Genomic DNA, 22,067 nt, shown 5'->3' on the forward strand with positions numbered 1-22,067 from the left:
TAGAAAAGGCTACTAGTGGTCGCAAGTTAAGTAGCAACGAAAGAACTCTCTCTTGTCGCAAGTAACTACTTGGTTGTGTTATTGTGAATTATAAATGCAGCAATTCAATGATTTGAATGGACAGAAATGTGCCACCTTCCCTAAGGAATTGAAGTCGAAAAAGCAGAAAATGAATACAATTTCATTTGGTAATCTTCCTCAGCCAACAGAAAGTATTTTACGGGAGCTCCATTAAAGACTTCATTTATTAAGCTTGTAAACACAAAGTTGTGCTGTTGAATTTATATTAATAAAATAATATATTTCTCGAATTATTTTGTGTCTATTTTAATTCCGTACATATAACGAAGAACTTGAAATGAATCGAAAAAGATTGTAGGTATCGTATTCAACCCCCCCTATACGATACTTTGGAAGCGGCTTATGTTGATGAACGGTTATACAACTGTGGTATTTATGAATTAACGTCATAAGTGAAAGCTTAATTTCCATCTCAATATGTGACTTTGGATTGTGTTACATATTTAGCTCCTGGCTACTGCTGTTTTATTGATCTACGACTGTATACCTCTACAATCATCTAGTACTTCATGATTGTAATTCAGGCTGAGCACAACATTTTCATGCACTCATTTTATATATTAAGTGTAACTTGTGTATTTGGCGGTTCCTTATTTAGCGCTACGCATAACTCATTGGTAACCTCTATTTTGATCAAGAAAACCGATAAAATGAATATGCTAATGAAGGCTACAGATTCAAAGATTCAGATAAGAGGAAGAAACTTATAATATCTTAACCGCTCATGTTATTTTGGTGATTGATTTTCTAATATGCTAGTTTTAACCTGTGTCAGAGGGAGTAAAACACCAGGGAAGGTTTGGACCCTCCCTGAAATTGGTCCAAATTGTTTTTTTAAGAAAGCCCAATGTAAAAGTTCCCCAAAAAATACACATTAACAAAACTCACTGCATCAGCACATACACATCAATGAAAAATTCAGAAAACAGAGAAATGTGATAAGAGAAGAGAGATGTGATAATAGTGAACAAAAATGGATAAGTGATAATAGTTTGTAACATGATAGGGGACGAATGGTTAAATGTTTAAATAATTTATTGATAATATATATTGAGCGTTATATTTTCCTAAGCGTGAAAACTGAAGATGTACTTCAAACGTCCGGAGTGTAGACGGGAGCGCTAAAAACATATAATTGTAATAAAATATGTTTTTCATGATATTATTTTGCACTTTTCTACTTTTAGTTGAGAATGTTTTTAGCTTATATTCGCCTTCTCTCTGATCTCAACAACTCTCATTCTTTACACTTCTTTCGAGCCGCTTATCACTGCTTTAGGTAGCACAATGGCCTTCAAAAAAAAAATACAATTTTGCTTTTGTAAAAATGTAAATTTTAATTATTTTTTGCAAAACGACTTTTTTGGGAAAAAAGGTATGCAATTTTACAATTGAAATTAACCAAATCAACTTTATTGAAAATTTAGGAATAATAATCAGTGGTTTAAAATTGCATTTAAGGTTACACCCTTACAAAATCTTGTATCTGTAATAGTTTTTGGTTGGGATTTGCCTTTAATATTGGATTTGTTAAATCAAATGTACCCTTGTTAAATGTAATCAAAAATAGTTTTAATTATTTTGCTGAAACAAAAGTCTCATTTTCTCGAGTTACAAACCATATTTTATTGCGTATATTTACAAAAAACAGCAAAATCGTAAAAAAAACTTAAAAAAGTTAGCACTTTTGCTCATTTTCCTTTATTTAAATAATTCATAAATAAATAAACTTCATAGAAATTTTAGAAAATTTAAACAACACATCTCACAAGAAAACAAACACCCATATTTCGCCAAAAACATTTTCCTATACTTTTTCATAAAAAATAATAAGAAAATATTTAATCTACATAATATGTTACACCAACATAACATATATGGGCACACATTGTCAAACACAATAAATCACAAATTTCCAAAAAAATTCTTCTCAAGGTAGTACTAGGGGTGAGTAAAACCGAACCGAAACCGAGAAACTGAACCGAATCATATAATTTCGGTTCTGTTTGGTTTGAGTTTTTCAAAAATTTCGGTTAATTCGTTTTTTCGTTTTGAACCGAAATAATATTGGTTCAGTTCGGTTAATCTAAAAATAAATTCGGTTTAACTGAAATAACCGAAATCCAAAATATATATTTTTTTGAATTATTATATATATATAATGTAATATAGTAAATATAAACAAAAAACAGACTGTATGTATTTTCAATTGGTTAGAATGTATGTATCTTCAGTTTTTTACATATATAATATAATATGTATTCTTTTAACATTTCCAATTATTTTTTGTTTCCATTTTAAATTATTTTGATAAAATTTTCAAATATTTCGGTTTTCAGAAACCAAACCGAATTAACCGAAATAATTCAGTTCGGTTTGTGCATAAGTTTGGTTCGGTTCGGTTCGATTACGAAAAAATTATCACTTCGATTTTCGGTTAATTCGGTTCGGTTCGGTTTCTGACCGAACCGACCGGACGCTGAGCCTTAGGTAGCACTATGGCCTTTAAATATAGGTATTTAATTTTTTTGTAAGAAACGTAAATTTTTAAAAAAAATTGCAAAACAAATTTTTTTTTAGAAAAAGACGAGCTATACAATTTTACAACTGAAAATAACCAAAATTAATTTTAAAAACAAATTGAAAATAATAATAATCATGAGACTACTCTAATAAAAACCAATTTTAGAATATAAAATAGAAACTGAATAATATTTTTTTTAATTACTTTGAAATATATCAAATATGGTATGCAAATTGATCGTTGAGTGATGGAGAAAAGTACAGTGAATTCGGATTTAAAAAAAAACATACCCTTTAACGGGAAAAATCAATTTAAAACGGAGGGGGAAAACTGAGATTGTCTGTAGGGTGCAAATTAGTTGGGTGTGATGTTTTAAAGGGAACCGGACATTAAATTAAATTGATCTAATGATTTAGATTAAATTAGTTGGTGTTCGAGGTAGGTAAAGAGCGAAAAAGTGTTTACGTGTGAGAAATGTAGGAGGAAGAGTAAGAGGGGTGAGAATATTGAGGATGAGGTTGCTGATAGTTTGCTTGGAATGGCGAATAAGAGTGGGGAGAATGTGGGGTCTAGTAGGACGGCTTGGACAGGGAGGGTTCCGAGGGAGGAGAGGGCGCATGTGCAAGGAGTGGTTGGTGGGGAAAGCGCGGGAACGGGGATTTTTGGGTCGGCGTTGTGGAGGGCGAGCGGGTATGTACATAAGAAGTTTGGTTTTCAGTATAAGGAGTTTGATTGGAATGACGGGAATGAGACTGGTGGTAATGAGGGTGGTGGAAATGAGCTTGGTAGTGAGGGTAGTAATGGGGGAGCGTTGTCTTTGTTGAATAATTATAAAGTGGGGGGTGTTGGTGGTAGTGTAAGTTTTGGTGCGGGGAAGAGAACAAGAGATGAAGAAAGTAATAAAAAGAAAGGGGAGGAAGGCGAGGAAGTTAATGACTGGAGCAGCCAGCAGAATCGTTTGAAAAAGGATAGGAGTTCCATGAAATCTATTATGAATTACTCTGGCAAGCGTAAGAAAGAGGATTCACGAACTTCTGAGGATGTAGGTGCTTGACAAATAAACTAAACTTCTCTTCATCGTATAATTTGTGTGGGTGAAATATATAATAGAAAGTGTGGTTGCAGAGGGATCTTCTGAATTGCAGAGGGGAGCAGTTCTACAACTAGTGAAAGTCTCATAATCTACAAGATGAAAACCAATCAACTTTAGGAACTAAGAAAAAAATAAATCATTTACATGGTTGAATACTGAGCTTTTACTAATTGCTAGAATTGTTTTTTCCTGGTTCTTAGTCAACTAAACATGTACTATGTATCATTCAGTTCAGTGGACAGCTGGTAGGCTAAATTCTGGCTGCTTCTTGATTTAGAATTGGATTTGTATAGAACATAGTAAATTCTACTCCTGCAGTTGGTTTATTTTTTCCAGTATAAAATATATTATACATGTTAATTCTTGATGACACCCTTGGTATGATATCCAGATACTAAGGCTCTGATCAGATAAAATGTTCCCAATGATGCTGTAAACTGTCAGTTACATTGCTGTCATGTGAACTCTACATTTGCAACTTTCTTAATCATTGATGCATATATCTCTCTGCTTCTATACAGAATATAAATTTTACTCGTTATTACTTGGTATTAGTGGCTAAACTTTCTGCAAGAGTTGTAAACTGTGAGATTTGTTTTGATCTAGTGCACAAACTACTTGCCAAGCAGAAACATGCCAGGGAACTAGGAGCGTGGCAGGCATCTTTTGGGTTTCTTCCATTGGTCCACTGAAAATAAATTAAAAAAACTTTCTTGTCCATCAGGTCCTAGTTTGTGCAAATTTAATGCATCTGTCCTACGATTTCCCTTCTGTTGATGGGCGAGATGTGATGTTTTTTACTTGGGAATTTAATGTTCTCATGTATGTAATAATTAATATTATGTAAAAAAAATCTATATTTGAAAAAAGTGAGAGTAGAGATTTTCACATTTGTCACTGGTGACAAATAATGATTTTACCAATTAAGTGTAATGTGTGAAGTTATCAGTAGTCTGAAACTACTTGTTGCTGCTGATTGTCAAATCTATAATGATAGTTTCTTTAAGGAAATCTATAATGTATGTCAGAACTCAACCAAAAGTTGTGATTGTGATAAGATGTCTGATGTCTGCTGGTGGTTTTGTTAAGGACAGGGAGAGGTATGAAAAGTCAACGAGTTCTGGAAAAGAGCTTCCAAAATCTTTTGCCTCTTCTGTGAAAACTTCAAACCGAAGCAAGATTTCGGGTTCCTCTAATTTCAGTAAAACCTTGTCTGAATCAAAGGAATCTATTGCCTTTAGATCTGCTAAACCATCACTGTTACAAAATAGTATAGGTAATCCCGTGTCTTGTGAATCTGCTAGTTCCTTGCAACCTAAGAGTGCATCATATATTGACAATACAACTACCACTTCAAAGTTGATGCATAGAAGTAAGACAGTTGACCATTTAGATTATCAACCATCATCGAAGGTCATCCTCACACTACAAGAGGATCAGTCAAGCACTCTAAACACTCCTGCAACAATAAGTGATGAAGAGGTCTGAGTCAAGCTGGCATTTTGTTGTCATGTTTTCTTGAAGTTCCTCTGCTAATGTTTTGCTAATTTCTGTTTCATCTTTTGCAGCTTGCATTATTATTGCATCAGGAGCTTAACAGATCTGCAAGAGTCTCGCGGGTGCCACGCATGCGGCATGCTGGTAGTTTACCCCAGTTAGCTTCTCCGACTGGTGCAAGCATGCTCATGAAGCAGTCACCATCTAATTCTGTGGGAAAAGACCATGGTTGGGTAAGTTGCACATATGTCACTTTTTAATTTCATTTATACTAGTGATTTCTCAATTACATTAATCGTTGTGCTTAAATAATACAAATATTCATTTCTCCCTTGGTAAGGTCGGTCCTTGTTAAGTTAGTTGTGTACTGATTTTTTTTCCTTTTATATCCTTGTTGATTTAAATATAAGGTGATAAGTGTGAAAACAATCTGCGATTAATACAAATAATCAAACAAGTGTGTGCGTGAGTAAACGAAATCAAACGGAGGAAGAAAAGATATAAACAGAAGAGAGATCCTCGAGTCCAGTTGAAACTGTCTCCTTAAAGCTATTTCGCCTCTCACCGTATGTGCGAGTCGATAGCCTCCCAGGATAAAACGAGGTAGCGGCGGCGTTACGGATAACGAGCACCTTCAGCGAGCTTGAACGGGCACGAAACTATCACCGAGAGAGAGAGATTTGTGTTTAGAGGCGAATATGTTTTTTTGGTGTGTCTAACTCTAACGCCTTAGAGGTGTTTATATAGGTGTAGATAGACTTGTGCGCTACTCTTTTCCATAATTAAATATCATTAATTATGGAATCGGTGTAATACTTGCAAGCTACTCTATTCCATAAATAATCTGAAACAGAATCAGATTAAATATATCAAGACATACACCATATCAATTAATCTGAAACAAAATCAAATTAATTTATGCCATAATATTTGAGCCAAATTCTAATGGAAAATAATAATTTCCATTATTAAGAGAATATCATCATATCTCACACATCTTTTAGTCATAATGCTCAAAAATATGACTTACCAATATGGGACTTATACCCATATTTTCCAACAATCCCCCACATGGGTGAGATTGGTGATCATAGTAGCACACACCAGACAGACAGACAGACAGACACGGAGTTTGACTTGGTGATAGTTTCTTCGATCAGATATAGCATACGATAGGTAGAGAATCCTCCTTGAACCTTCGCTCGAGTAAGCATACCGACTTTACTGGTAGACAGTAGACGTGCTTATCCTTGAACTGTTCGACCGTTTATGTAAACGATGATATACTTATCACTATATCGTTTCTAACTCGTTCAGCTCTCATGAGTATGTCCATTTTGGCCATGGAACATCGTCCTGGTTCTGCAGAAGTTTCTAAAGAATTATGCCTTGCAATTCTCCTTTGAAGCGGCCCCACTTCTCTCCCACATAGGTGATCTTTATCTTATAGAGTAACCCGCGTTTACTCAACTGAATTCCATGCGTTCACTCCTGAGCTCCATGTATTCATCAAAGATCATTAAAGGCTCAAAGCTTAACCTCGTACCTTACGGGTCTCACTGTTTCCTCATCATAGGAACAGGCCAGGGGTTACCCCCACAGTGATTTGGTCATCATGATTTAGTTGTCCCATTGAACCAAGTTCTTGGGATCTCCAGTCAGCAATGGTTGGGTGTCCACCATGATGCCGTTAAGCAATAGGCTTAAGGCCCATCCCTCTCGATGATTTCTCAACCACTTATCTTGATAACCCTTTGGTTAGTGGATCCGCGATATTATCCTTTGACGGTATATAGTCAATAGTGATAATTCCGGTTGAGATCAATTGTCTAATGGAACTGTGTCGTCGTCGTATATGACGAGACTTTCCATTATACATCGTGCTCTGTGCTCTGCCAATAGCGGATTGACTATCACAGTGAATCCCTATTGCAGTTACAGGCTTTGGCCATCTTGGAATATCCTCCAGAAACTGACGTAGATATTCAGCCTCTTCGGCGCATTTATCTAGTGCCACAAACTCAGCTTCCATCGTGGAATGAGTTATCACCGTTCGTTTTGAGGATTTCCATGATATTGCCGCTCCAGCTAATGTAAACACATAGCCACTCGTAGACTTAAGTGCTTTCTTGCTAGATATCCAATTTGTGTCAGTATATCCTTCTAATACTGCTGGGTATCTGCCATAGTGCAGTCCATAGTCTCGAGTTCCCCTCAAGTACCTTAGTACCCTTATAATCGCTTTCCAGTGATCAGCTCCCGGATTACTCGTAAACCTACTCAACTTGCTAATTGAGTATGCAATGTCTGGTCTTGTACAACTCATGAGGTACATCAGACTACCAATTATCCTCGAGTATTCCAATTGGGAAACAGCTACACCTTTGTTCTTGGATAGGTGCAAAGTCATATCCACAGGTGTCCTAGCTTTCTCAAAGTCATCCTTAAGAAACTTCTCAAGGATCTTGTCAACATAATGTGGTTGACTTAATGCGAGACCCTCTGATGTTCTAAAAATTTGAATTCCCAGAATTACATTTGCTAGTCCCATATCTTTCATGTCAAACCTTGATTTCAACATGTCCTTTGTAGATTTGATAACTTTATCATTGCTTCCAGCAATAAGTAGATCATCTACATATAGTGTCATCATGACATAGCCATTGTCATTCTCCTTGACATAGCTGTTCTCGTTATCCTTGTAATAGGCACAGCTATCACATTCATTGATTTTGAAACCATTGGCCAGCACGACCTCATCAAATTTTTCATGCCATTTCATAGGCGCTTGTTTCAAACCATACAATGATTTCACCAATCTACACACTTTCCTTTCTTGTCCTGGGACAACAAACCCTTCAGGTTGTTCCATATAGATTTCTTCATCTATGTCTCCATTTAGGAAAGCTGTTTTCACATCCATTTGATGTACAGTTAGATTACGCATTGCAGCAATAGCAAACATCATCCTTATGGACGTTATTCTCGTTACAGGAGAATATGTATCAAAGTAATCAAGGCCTTTTTGTTGCTTGTATCCTTTAATTACAAGTCTGGCCTTATACTTATCAATAGTGCCATCAGTTTTCAACTTCTTCTTGAAAACCCACTTGCTACCTAATGGTTTGCAACTAGTTAGCAAGTCCACTAATTCCCAAGTATGATTTTGTATAATTGAATCAACTTCATTCTTGATGGCCTCTTTCCACATAGGCCCATCAGGTGAGGTAACCGCCTCCTTATAAGTTTTTGGGTCACCTTCTTCGAGCAAATAGGTCATAAAATCAGACCCATAGGATTTCTCCGTTCGTTGTCTTTTGCTCCTTCTCACTACCCCCACATTTTCGTCTTCACTTTCGTCACTCTCATTATCGTCATCTACAGACTCATGAGATCGTTTAGACGTCGTAGGTTGTTGGTTTCCTGGATTACAGGGAAACATCGTCTCAAAAAATGAGGCATTCCTTGATTCCATAATGGTATTCCTTTGAATATCAGGAATCTTGGATTCATGAACAAGAAACCGATATGCAGTGCTGTGTGGAGGATATCCGATGAAGACACAATCCACAGTCTTAGGACCTATCTTCACCTTCTTTGGTGTAGGGATCAGTACCTTTGCAAGGCACCCCCACACTTTCAGGTGTTGGTAACTTGGTTTCTTTTTCTTCCACATTTCATAAGGACTTACATCCTTATTCTTGCGCATCGTAATATTTAAAATATTATTTGCGCTTAAGATGGCTTCTCCCCACATTGATTGTGGGAGCCCAGAGCTTAACAACATCGCATTCATCATCTCTTTCAGAGTGCGATTCTTCCTTTCAGTCCACACCATTTGACTGAGGGGAGTATGGTGCAGTGACCTCATGGATTATACCATGTTGTGAATAGAATTCCCCAAACGGTTCAACATATTCACCTCCACGATCACTTCGTATCGTTTTGATTTTCTCAGTTTGTTGTGTCTCAACTTCTTCCTTATAGATTTTAAATTTATCTATAGCTTCGTCTTTGCTTTTCAACAAATATACATAGCAGTATTTTGTACAATCATCAATGAATGTAATAAAATACTTGTTTCCTCCTCTTGTTGGAGCGAATTTTAAATCACATATGTCGCTATGTATTAGGTCTAGCACTTTGGTGTTCCTTTCCACACGTTTAAATGATGATCTCGTTAATTTTGCCTCAACACAAGTCTCACACTTATGTTTTGGATCGATAGTAAGTTTAGGTATGTATTCTTTTGCACTTAAACGTCGTAAAGTGTCATAATTTACATGTCCTAATCTAGCATGCCATAAATTAGGAGACTCAAGCAAGTAAGCAGAAGAATTCTTCATTTCATTATCGTCCTTAACGGACATTACATTGAGCTTAAAAAGCCCATCAGTTAAATAACCCTTGCCTACAAACATACCACTCTTAGACAAAATAACTTTATCTGACTCTATTATAATGCGAAAGCCATGCTTATTCAACAGAGAACCAGACACAAGGTTCTTGCGAATATCAGGCACATAAAGTACATTCTTCAAAATCAGATTCTTTCCAGAGGTCATCTTCAGGATCACCGTGCCTTCACCCTCAATGGTAGAAGTTGCTGAATTCCCCATGTAGAGCTTCTCACCAGCATCGGAAGCTTTGAGGCTAGAGAAAACCGCCTTGTCTGAGCAAACATGCCTAGTAGCACCAGTATCAATCCACCATTCACGTGGATTAGAACCGACCAGGTTCACTTCAGAGACCGTAGCACAGAGGTCTATGTCACCCATCTCCTTGGAGATATTCTCTACCATGTTTGCTTCTTTCTTCTTGTTGGGCTTCTTGGGCTTCTTGCAGTCAGAAGACCTATGACCAACTTTATCACAGTTATAGCACTTCCCTTGAAATTTCGACTTCGAAATCCCTCCCTTGGGTGCCAGCTTTGCCCCTTTACCAGAATTAGCCTTCTTGGGCTTGGAGCTTTGAGCATGCTCCACCATGTTTGCCTTCTCAGTGGCAACGTTAATTTTTTTCTCGGACCCTCTGTTGTCTTCTTCAATACGAAGTCTAACAATAAGATCCTCCATAGACATCTCCTTTCGCTTGTGCTTAAGGTAGTTCTTGAAATCTTTCCATCCAGGTGGAAGCTTTTCAATAACAGCAGCAACTTGGAAAGACTCACTTATGACCATTCCCTCAGCATGAATGTCATGAATGATCACCTGCCATCTTATAATCAAGAAAGCGGCCAACAATCCACTTCTTTGCCCCAGCGTCCTCGGTTTTATACTTATGGTCAAGTGACTCCCATAAGACTTTAGCTGTTGGCTTCGCGCTATATACGTTATACAATGAGTCAGACAAACAATTTAACACATAGTTCCGACAGATGTAGTCGGAGTGCTTCCAAGCATCAGCAGCATACACAGTCTGCTTGTTACTCTCAGCAGTGAGCAACAGTGGTTCTTCCTTAAGGAAGCGATCCATATGCAACGTGGTCAGATAAAAGTGCATCTTTTGTTGCCAACGTTTGAAGTTCGTTCCGTTGAACTTCTCAGGTTTTTCAGCATGTGCAGCAGGCACAGTTGGCATAACAGGTGCAGCAGGCACCACGGGTGGAACAGATGGTACGTGCGTCTGTACTACAGGTGTATGCACACCAGTAGGCACCGCAGGTATGATCGGAGGAGTGAATCCTGCCGATATCTGTCCAAGAGGAACACTAAACTGTCCAATGACAGTGTGTCCTACAGGCACATGTCCCGAAGGCACATGTCCAACAGGCGTTTGACCCCCATCAGATCGTACGATCCGTGCGTTAGGGTTAATCGGCTGCTGGTGAACCCCATCAGATCCAGTGATCTGTGCGTTGGGATCAGCCGTCATGTTCATCGAATCGTTCACAGTTTGGTTCTCCATCGATCTGTTACTCAACAAAACAAGCAGATACAGATGTATCAGTCACAGATGTATATAAAATAAATAGCTTTAAGATTGTGAAAACAATCTGCGATTAATACAAATAATCAAACAAGTGTGTGCGTGAGTAAACGAAATCAAACGGAGGAAGAAAAGATATAAACAGAAGAGAGATCCTCGAGTCCAGTTGAAACTGTCTCCTTAAAGCTATTTCGCCTCTCACCGTATGTGCGAGTCGATAGCCTCCCAGGATAAAACGAGGTAGCGGCGGCGTTACGGATAACGAGCACCTTCAGCGAGCTTGAACGGGCACGAAACTATCACCGAGAGAGAGAGATTTGTGTTTAGAGGCGAATATGTTTTTTTGGTGTGTCTAACTCTAACGCCTTAGAGGTGTTTATATAGGTGTAGATAGACTTGTGCGCTACTCTTTTCCATAATTAAATATCATTAATTATGGAATCGGTGTAATACTTGCAAGCTACTCTATTCCATAAATAATCTGAAACAGAATCAGATTAAATATATCAAGACATACACCATATCAATTAATCTGAAACAAAATCAAATTAATTTATGCCATAATATTTGAGCCAAATTCTAATGGAAAATAATAATTTCCATTATTAAGAGAATATCATCATATCTCACACATCTTTTAGTCATAATGCTCAAAAATATGACTTACCAATATGGGACTTATACCCATATTTTCCAACAATAAATACTGTTAGGGTGTTAAGTAACCATCTATAATTAAAATCCTAAGGTGTTAGGAGGCGTCCTCAATTGGGTTATATAACTCTAATATATTGCGCGACATGTGTTAGATATATAACTCAAAAATCACTTTTTTTTTAAGAATCAAACTTTAAAACGCATCATGAGTATGTGTTTTCATAAACGTGATAAAAAAACAAAGTACTGTTTTAGTTATGTTTCCATAACTAAAACTAGGTATTGTTGACATCATAATTGTTTATCTCATCCATCCAATTGGTCGATATTGATCGCTTGCGTGTCATTCTTTATTGATGTTTTTATCAATGTTTATGTCTGGGGTGTTGGCTTTTTATAGCAAATTTTGAGAAATAGTGCACCCAATATCATAAAAAGAAAAATATGGCCCTTTATGGCACAAAAAAACAAGTCTTAGACATGTCTTCTTTTAAAGTACAAAGGCGTGCAACGTTTCTTATATTTATAACTCTGAAGTCACTTTTTTTTTAAGAAACAAACTTTAACGCGCATCATAAGTATGCGTTTCCAAAAATGTGATACACAGTGGCGTGTTTGGATGACATTACATGCAGTAGCGGTTTTATTAAATTGTAATGGATACATGTACATGTGCTTCGGAATGGTTCCCCACAACTGGTAATGTGTGGAGTCGACTCTGTGATCTTCACTTGAATGCACTACAAATGAACCACTGAACCAGATATATGCTTTGGCAAGATGTGAAAAACACAATATTATAATGTGTCACATATGGCATTAAGGGCCTTTTTATCCAGTTTATACAATATTATCTGTTGTTGTTTTTAACAATAAAGGTTTCCAAAAGAAAAGGAAAAAGTGTAGCGACAGAGGGAACTCAAAATTCTCAAGAGCTCCAGGATAAATCTAAGAGTATGAAGAGATCACTACTGCTGCCAGTTCAGAGGACCAATGACTCGACTCGCACAGAAAATTCTGTTACCAAGAGGGAAGTGGACAATGGGTAGGCACCAGCCATACAATCTGCTAACAAGAGTAATCCTCCTGCAACTAGCAAGCAACATGTGTCTTCTAGATGTAAATCGACTCAAACTGCCTCTGATGATGACTCTGGCACTGAAAACCGTGTGACCTACCGCACCTTACCAGGTTATTGCTTTAAGTTCTAGATTCTTCACATGTTTGAGAAAGATATAGCAACGTACAGAATAAGAAAAAGAAGTACTGTAAAAGGAAACCACTAGATAAATATAAAAATAGATCTGGTCTATGATATTCTCTTCTTCATTTCCTCATGCATGAATCCTTGTCTATAGGATTGCTCTCAGAGATTGCAACCAAGCCCATGACTTATAAGGAGCTTTGCGATGCTGTTTTACCGGTATGTGTGAAATGTCTTTGTTCACGTTAAACGTGAAAAAGATACAGTCTCAAGGTATGCCATTGTAAAGAAGAACGGTGATCGTTATGCCTACTCCAGCCACTCACAGGCGGTCCTTGACTGTCTGAGGAGCAGAAAAGCTTGGGCCCGCCTTGTTGATCGAGGCCCCAAGGTATGCCATTGTAATCATTAACAACTATTTCTAGTTCTGCTTAAATCAGCAGGAACACTGTTTGATGTTTCACTCTTGTTTAATTATCGATCAATGATTACAAACGAGTCATGGCCCGTATAAGAGATGGAAGAAGTGCTATTTATTAATATTACTTTGTTCACTAAAGGTTATAGAATCATACGTTTTTATGTATACTCATTCATCATGCCCCTTGTTTTTAGATGTCTTTTTTATCTCAATTGTTATTAAGTATGTTAAATTGATTTTTAATTATTGCACTAGTCAAATGTTGGAAGGAAGCCCCGCCGGTCCGATGCTGAGGGTCTTAGTATTGTGGAATCATTCATTGGCCACATACCCAAGGGTAAGAGGCAGATGAGGAAGCGGCGCAGAGAGTTAGCGCTGCAAGAAGGAGATCTCAAGAGTGTGGACGGTGATGATGTCAGCAGTGGTGAAGATTGCTTGAGTTCTAGTTCTAGTTCCATTAGTGGGGTGATGGGCTTGTCCAGTGGCGATGATGGAACAGGTTCGAATGGGGGGCCATCTGGAGTAGTAAGTGTTGTAGTTTTTTTTAATTATCTTCATGCCGGAAAACTCCAACGTCGTTCAAGTTTTACCAAGTGCAGACTTTTCTAGAACTTGGAAGGTGTTTTGTGTCAGACCGTAGTTTTTATCAGGAATTTAGAACTCGGAACGTGTTCTGTGTCAGACTGTGGTTTTTATCAGAAGTTTAAGAATAGTTTTGAAAAATTTTACGGTTGGATTCTCCAATTTATTGATAATCATATAACTATAAATTAAACCAAATATGACTCAAATTATGAAAAAATTATTACAATTATAAAAAATCTAAATTTTTTAGTGGGGGCACAATAAAAAATATATATTTATACTTTTTTTTAAAAAAAAACCGCTAATTTTTTGTTATCAGGGGCAGAGGGACACTCTCTGCTGACCCCTATATTGACCGTATATGAATCCGGCCCTGACCGTAGCAATTGACAAAGTAACTCTACAGTACTATTGGTTGAACAATTGTGTTCTCAACTTTGTTCATATCGTATATCAAGTAATCTAGGTAGTAAAAGTTCGTTACGCAGAAAAGAAACTACAGAGTGCATACTACTAGAAGATTAATGAGTCTGTTTCATTAACAGATACAGATATACCAACGACAACGATACGTCGATACTCAACTCGGTCACAAGAACTAGCTATCAGAATAGACAAAACCTTATAAGCAAGAAGATCATCAGAAATATTTGATCTTGTTCTCATTTTTTACATATGCCACTTGAGATCTTGAAGAAAAAACATGGCTATTGTGAAAGTCTACTGATCGAAGATATTATGAAAGAGGTCTGATCGTTTTCCATCATTCTAGTTGTTCACAGTTCTGCCAACGCTTCCATTTTGAGATCTTGTAAGCTGTTTCTGAATAATTCACTTGATAAATTTGAATAAGTGATGCACTTCCACAATTGACGCGAGAAGTTTCATATTGAGATCTTGTAAGCTGTTTCTCAACATATTATCCACTTGATAATTCTGAATAAGCGGCGCACTTTCACAATTGACACACATAATCCACTTGTATGATATAATTCAGGCAGAAATTATTACCTTTTCAGGGTTTGTGATGAAAATCTTAGACAATAGATGCCTCCATTCCATGGAAATCTGAATGTAGTTTGGTATCAAGAATGGGGCTTTCCGTATTCTCGGTCAAAAGCCAATTGTACATACGTTTACGAAGGTGTATAGCTCCCAATTTGAATTCAGGCAATTTAAAATTTAGCTTCTATTTCCCTTTCATATGCAAACTACTCTCATGTACACTAACCTCAATTGTCTTTTTAAAGTCATTTGGATCATTCGGATCCGAAAAGGGATAAGTCCCAACAAGCATCACATATAGAGTTACTCCGCAAGACCAAACATCTGAAATCTATTATCTCGATAATTTGATAGAACATATGGCTATTAGCAAAATTTAGTACATCACCTAGGAAATCAACAGAAATTAACTTATCACCTTTCCGTCGTACGCTTTTCTGCTCAGAACCTCTCGTGCAACATAAGCTGTTGTTCCCACATTAGATTTTGGTTGAGAATGAAAAACTGATGACTAGCAGTACGCAAATCCACCCAAAGAAAAGAGAGGAGGGAAGTGGATTTAGCAGACAGAACATTTTTGTAATGGTATATATCCGAGAGTAATTTGTAAAATTATTACCTTGGAGTACCCAGAATCACATATTTTGACACGTGGCGCTAGACTTCCATCTAACAGTGTATTTTCGAGCTTCAGATCTCTATGGCAGATATGCTGTACAACATCATAGATCGCTAAAAACTAAAACTGTGAAATTCAGAGCTGATACCAAAAACAAAGCACAGACACATACCATTGAATGACAATAGCTAACTCCTGATATTAGTTGTTGGAAGAAAAACCTTGCCTGGTTCCAAATATAACATGAAGTGCAAAATGAGTACATAAAATTTACCTATTAACTATTATAACGATGCCATTGGGAAACATCAAGATCTTATCTACCTCGATAAAGAGTTTGGAACAGAGACAATCCCTTTGAACTGTCATTGGTGATCCTGACACAGGAGTGAGGAGTAGACATGCCACTCATAATGAATGTCACTTTTTAGGGTTTCTATCAGATATGGAACCTAAGAAAGTGGATGAGGCACTTGAAGATCCAGATTGGGTTATTTCTATGCAAGAAGAACTCAATCAGTTTGAGAGGCAGAAGGTATGGAAGTTGGTACCCGACCAAAGGGTGAGTCGACCAAAGGGTGAGTCGGTAACAGGCACTAAGTGGGTATTTAGAAAAAAGTTAGATGAAGATGGCATTGTAATGAGAAACAAGGCCAGACTGGTAGCTAAAGGTTACTTTCAAGAAGAGGGTATAGATTATGATGAAACCTATGCACCGGTAGCTAGACTTGAGGCAATCAGGATATTTTTGGCATTCGCAGCATATTCAGATTTCAAGGTTTATCAAATGGATGAGAAGAGTGCATTATTAAATGGGGAGCTTGAAGAGGAAGTGTATGTGGAACAACCTCCAGGTTTTGAAAATCTAAATGTGGCTGACTTTGTATATTTTCTATTCAAACCTCTATGGTGTTAAGCAAGCTCCAAGGACATGGTATGACACTCACCAAGAGTTTTTACTTGAAAATGGTTTTACTAGAGGTGTTATAGATAAAACTGTGTTTCATAAAATGCATAAATCTGATATGATATTAGTTCAAGTATATGTTGATGACATTATATTTTGTTCTACTAATGATGATCTTTGTACGAGAGTTTTTAAACTAACGCAGAGTAAGTATGAAATGAGCATGATGGGAGAGTTGGACTACTTTCTTGAATTACAAGTGAGTCAATGGAAATATGGTGTATTCATCTGTCAATCCAAGTACATAAAAGAGCTTCTCAAGAAGTACAATATGGAAGATTCAACTCCGGAAAAGACTCCAATGCCAACAGCCTCTAAGCTTGATCATGACAAAACTGGTAAGAAAGTTGACATCACAAGCTACAGAGGTATGATAGGCTCATTACTTTATCTTACAACAAGTAAACCAGATATTATGTTTACAACATGGTTATGTGCTAAATTTCAAGCTCACCCTAAGGAATCTCATCTTATAGTTGTTAAGAGGATATTTAGGTAACTTAAGGGGACTCCAAATCTTGGAATTTGGTACCCTAAAGGTATAGGTTTTAACCTAGTTGGCTATACAGATTCATATTTTGCAGGTTGTAAGATTGACCATAAAAGTAATTCAGGAAGCTGTTACTTTCTTGGAAGAAGGTTGGTATCATGGCATAGCAAGAAGCAGTACTCAGTATCCACATCAACTGCGAAAGCTGAATACATAGCTACTGGAAGTTATTGTGCTCAAATCTTGTGGATGAGGAACCTACTGCGGGATTATGGTATGTTGATGTCAAATATTCCAATATTTTATGACAATACAAGTGTCATAGCAATCTCAAACAACCCGGTTAGAGGATCAAATTACAGACATGTTCACAAAACCACGTGATGAAAACATTTTCTCTAAGTTGGTTTGTGAACTTCCGATGTTAAATCTTTCTAATTAATAAATTAGAAGTCAATAACTATAATTTACATTAAATAAATTCACTTGTTATTCAATGTCAATATGATAAGGACATGTGAATTTATGTGTCATTATTTATTTCTTGTAGTTCAAATATTTGTGCGTTTGTACCTAATTGATAAATATTTTAGCACACTTATATTGATAAATTATTTGAAAATAAATTAATCATAATTGGTTAAGTTATGAGTAAAGTTTAGTAGCATAATTTTGATTTAATTATTTGAGACTTTATCAATTCAATAATAAAAGTTTCAATTTTAATAATCAAAGTTGTTATTTGTTAATTTTAGTGGACTTTAAATTATTTAATATTTAAAGAGGTTCATTAAAGTTAACTAGTAATTAGAAGCATAATTTATTTCATAAAAATATAATATTATCAAGTTTAATGATAATAGTTGTATTATTATGAATAAAATTATGAAGTACGGAAATTTTTTTAAGTACAGAGTTACTTGCGACCACAGTGCACTATAGGTCGCAAGTAAGTACTTAAACTATTTTTGTTCTTGTTACGGGGGATACTAGTCGCAAGTAACTACTTAGATTTGAGTTAGTTGCGACAAGGTTGTTCCCTGTAGTAGCTAAGTAAGACTAAAAAAATTGTATTAGAGTTACTTGCGACCTTAACATCAATGTGGTCGCAAGTAACTACATTGTTTTTCCAAGTTATTGCTTAGGTTACTTGCGACCCCTGTGAACTATAGGTCGCAAGTAACTGTCTTATTTTTTTTCTTCTGCGTTACTGTTGTGTATATATGTGATCTCCCAGTTCATATCTTTTTTATATATACATATATACACACAATCGCAAGTAAGGACGATAAAAGAGAGAATAATTTTCAATCGATTGGATAATATTACGATACCTAAAATAAATTAGGTCTTGGTTATAAATCGCAATCCAGCTCACATGGACTATTTTGAAAATAAGATTCGCTTTTTAGACGAGCACTCGATTGTGCATTATGCTTTAACTACTAATGTCTAATTAAATGTTGAGCTCCTCAGAAATATTCACACCTCATATATAGACACATCAGATGACGATCAACTAAACTTCATGTTCCCCATTAATGATGAGATAATTGAAATTATTGAGGATGATTTCAATGAACATCTTCATTTTCCTCGGGATGATTTCGATGATTTACCAAGGGACTGGGAAGTATTTAGCTTCTTCAAGGCCATAAGAAGCACCATGCCTAATGACAAGTATCCAAAGCACTTCAACAAAAGTCATCTACCCAAACCTTGGAACTTATTCTTCAACATTCTGTTCTTCTGTCAGTCTCCCAAGACTGGTGGATTTCACGGACTAACACATTTCATGAGGCTAGTTGGAGTGGCTATTGCTCATAATCTTTGAATCAACTTTGGACGTCTGATAATGCAAAAGATATTGGAGAACCAAGATCAAAAACAAGATTACATCTTATATGTCAAGTTCCTCCAGATTGTTCTCAATGGTAAGCTCACAGAAGCGCAGAAGGCCTTGGTTCACACAGACAATATGGAAAATTCACAAGTCGTGTCCTCAAAAATGGTGGGTAAACTGTTCAGACAAACTCCTTTTTCCAATAACAACCCCATTCATGTGATGGAATTCAAGCAAAAATACTTTGACTCCATTGCTCAAGAACCTGTCTCTGAGACTAAAGATGATCACGAACCTGATGCTGAAAATGAGGATGATCAAGAGGCAGAGGCTGAATATGAAGCAGATCTTCAACCTAATCTTAACGCTCAACTAATGGATGTTGACCAAGAATTTGTAATTGTTGAACAGCCAGAAGAGGTTTCTCAACCTGAAGCTGCTGAACATCAAGAAGAAACTGAGCCAAATCAACCATAGAAAAATGTTTAAAGGCTAGAATTCACAGGTATGAATGAATCTTCTATGAGTACTACTTTTAATGATTTTATTGACACTGATTCACGTAATCTTGGTGACTTTCACACACAACTTTCCCGAGAGCAATTACAATCAGGAGGCAGTGAGTTTGTATTCCCTCAAATTCATAACCACCCTCTAGAGCCCATAAATATATCTCAAACTCTCTTAGCCCAATCCCTTGCGTATAAGGATTCTTTTGTGTATAGAGGGAGAAACTGCACATGATACAAAAAATAAGGAAGGTACTTTGAGTGAACCCACAACTCTGTCTCCAACGAAGGAAAATAGTATCCCCGCTAAGACAACTATAACCTCCCATGTATCTTCCCAAAAGGATACAATGGCTGAAAAGGCACATAAACAGTTATCGGATCCATCTTCTCAACAAGGTGGGTCTATTAAAATTCGCCCGTTAGCCACGACATCCTGTAATGAGTCAAACAAACTCTCAAATCTTCAACCTCTTGAAGTTTTACGTGAGTCAATTAGAAGAGCGTTATTTGGTGAGGATGTATTGACGAAAACAGGGAATTCAACCACATTATGGTTATAATATCATGTTGGAGGTCCTTCAATGGATCAACTTCCTTCACAGGTGTTAGGAGAGAGTGTTGTAATCACTGCGACATCCAGCACAACACGTGCCTCCCCAGGACTAAAACTTTGGATACATCTATGGATAGGGGATCCAACATTGGTGCGGATCGAAAACCCATTGGCGATGTACCAGATTCAACTGGTGAGCATACGGGAAACGTATCTTCACCGACACTGGAGGAAGCTGAGGAACAGATGCCAAATATGACTGCCTCAGTGATCCTCCCAGAAATTCAAACTCTTGACCAGTCGTCTCATGATGAGATGCAACTTTTCTTGAACAAGGATCGGAAATCGCGAACTCCCATTTCACCACTGTTGACCTCCTTAAGGATGGCTCCAGTGCTTTCTGCAGGTACATCTTCTGGATCTCGGAGCTATGAGCAGAGTGTATCCGTGAGGGTGAGTGAAACACAAACCCCTAAACCGAGTGATGGAGTGTTGAGTGATACACTGCGAGAAGCCCGTGAGACACCTACCTCCCAAACTACACCTATAGACATGTCACAATATGTAACCAAATCTTACCTTGAAAAGCAGTTAGCATTTAAAGATAGCTATCTCAAAGAACAACTGGCTCTCAAGGATCAATATCTCAAAGATGAATTGTCTATCAAGGATCACCAGATTGCACATCTTTCCGAACAACTTGACCTTCGACAAGCATCATTTGCTAGTTTACGGGAATTCGTGGAGCTATCTCTCTCTCACTCAGGAAAGGGAAAAGCAATTTCCAATATTGAGCCAAAGATCTCAGTTAGCAAGCAAGCGCCAATCCCTGTCTCCTCTGGAATAGATTTTTCCAGTACTGGCCCAAAGACCTCAGTCAGTAAGCAAGTGTTTGTTTCAAAATCACCTACTCAAGAGATCCCTGTCTTGATCTTGCCTGCTCAATCAACCCCAGCTCTGAAGGATAACACAACTTAGGGGGGAAATGGGTGGAGCAAGAAAAAGTAGTTGCTGCTGTGAACTTAATTCAAGATGCTTTTCAAGCAGCTGATTCTAGGTATGATGAGTTTGGAGATGAGCTTCAAGAAGAAAAGGATGAAGAAGAGGAGAGGATTGATGGAAAGGTGTTACTAAAGTTAAGACATACTGCTGAGAAGAGTTCTACGACTCAGGGGGGGAATTCAACATCAAAACAAGATCATTTGAGCTAAGTCATTACAACTCAGAGGAATCATCTGTCGGAGATATATGCTCCAAAGCCCCTATTCTTAGAGTATGAACTGGAAAAAGGAGAGATAGACGAGAGTGATGTTCCTAAGGGGTATGAACCTAGATTTGAAGAAGTGGTCACGGAGGAGAGAAAGATTATCTCTGAGGACTAGGAATGTGAAGATGAAGATGCCTTCTCGGATGACTGTTTGTTCTATGGATTACAGGAGAAATTCAACCTGATCTTATGAAGAAATTCAGGGAGAGATTGAAAGATCAAGAGCTAGAGTGCAAAGAGCCATACAGAGAAGGGAAGCAAGAGAAGCAAAAGAATCATATCTTCGGGCAAACAGGAGGGGAAAGGAATGGGATGAGATAAAAGGAAAATGGACAAATCTGAAAACTATTATAAGTTAGAACCTGACAATCGGAATCTTCTAAACACTATGGAGAAGTACATAGAGGATTATCCCAATATTCATGAGTTCTATGATCAGTTTAATAGGATAATCACTGTGAATATTCTAAAGAATGGATGGAAAATCATTGTCGATCACAGAGATGGACTTCAAATAAAGATCTCTACTAGTGTATTAAAGAAGCTAAATATTGTGGAACTATTTGTCTTAGCATCAAAAATCCCTTAGTTGAAAATGAATGAGAATGAATACTTCAGAGACAAGCTTCAGAAGATGATGATGGATGTGTCTCCTCAAGCATTCTCTAATCCATTCGTGATCAAAGTATTTGCAGATTGCAGAATGCAGAACATCACCATGTATGATTAACCTATAAGATCCATTCATTATCTATAACTCACTTTCCTGGAAAGTAAACTCAAGAGCAAAAAAGCAAAATTGGAGGCACCAGGAGTCAAAA

General features: G+C 37.1%; 1 protein-coding gene across 1 annotated transcript in view; it reads right to left on the bottom strand.

The window, feature by feature from the left end:
- The window catches only part of LOC141692234 (serine/threonine-protein kinase SAPK1-like), a 61,875-nt gene extending 45,892 nt beyond the window's left edge, over positions 1 to 15,983 (bottom strand). Inside the window, exons 1-5 of the mRNA XM_074496962.1 lie at positions 15,939 to 15,983; positions 15,787 to 15,840; positions 15,615 to 15,707; positions 15,414 to 15,506; positions 15,222 to 15,326 (exon numbers count right to left, since the gene is read on the bottom strand). Of these exons, the coding sequence (XP_074353063.1) occupies positions 15,222 to 15,326; positions 15,414 to 15,506; positions 15,615 to 15,707; positions 15,787 to 15,840; positions 15,939 to 15,983 (390 nt within the window). The remainder of the gene's footprint in view (positions 1 to 15,221; positions 15,327 to 15,413; positions 15,507 to 15,614; positions 15,708 to 15,786; positions 15,841 to 15,938) is intronic.
- Between the last annotated feature and the right edge of the window lie 6,084 nt (positions 15,984 to 22,067).

The sequence above is a fragment of the Apium graveolens genome, chromosome 10 (assembly GCF_009905375.1).
Source record: "Apium graveolens cultivar Ventura chromosome 10, ASM990537v1, whole genome shotgun sequence".
Taxonomy (NCBI): Eukaryota; Viridiplantae; Streptophyta; class Magnoliopsida; order Apiales; family Apiaceae; genus Apium; species Apium graveolens.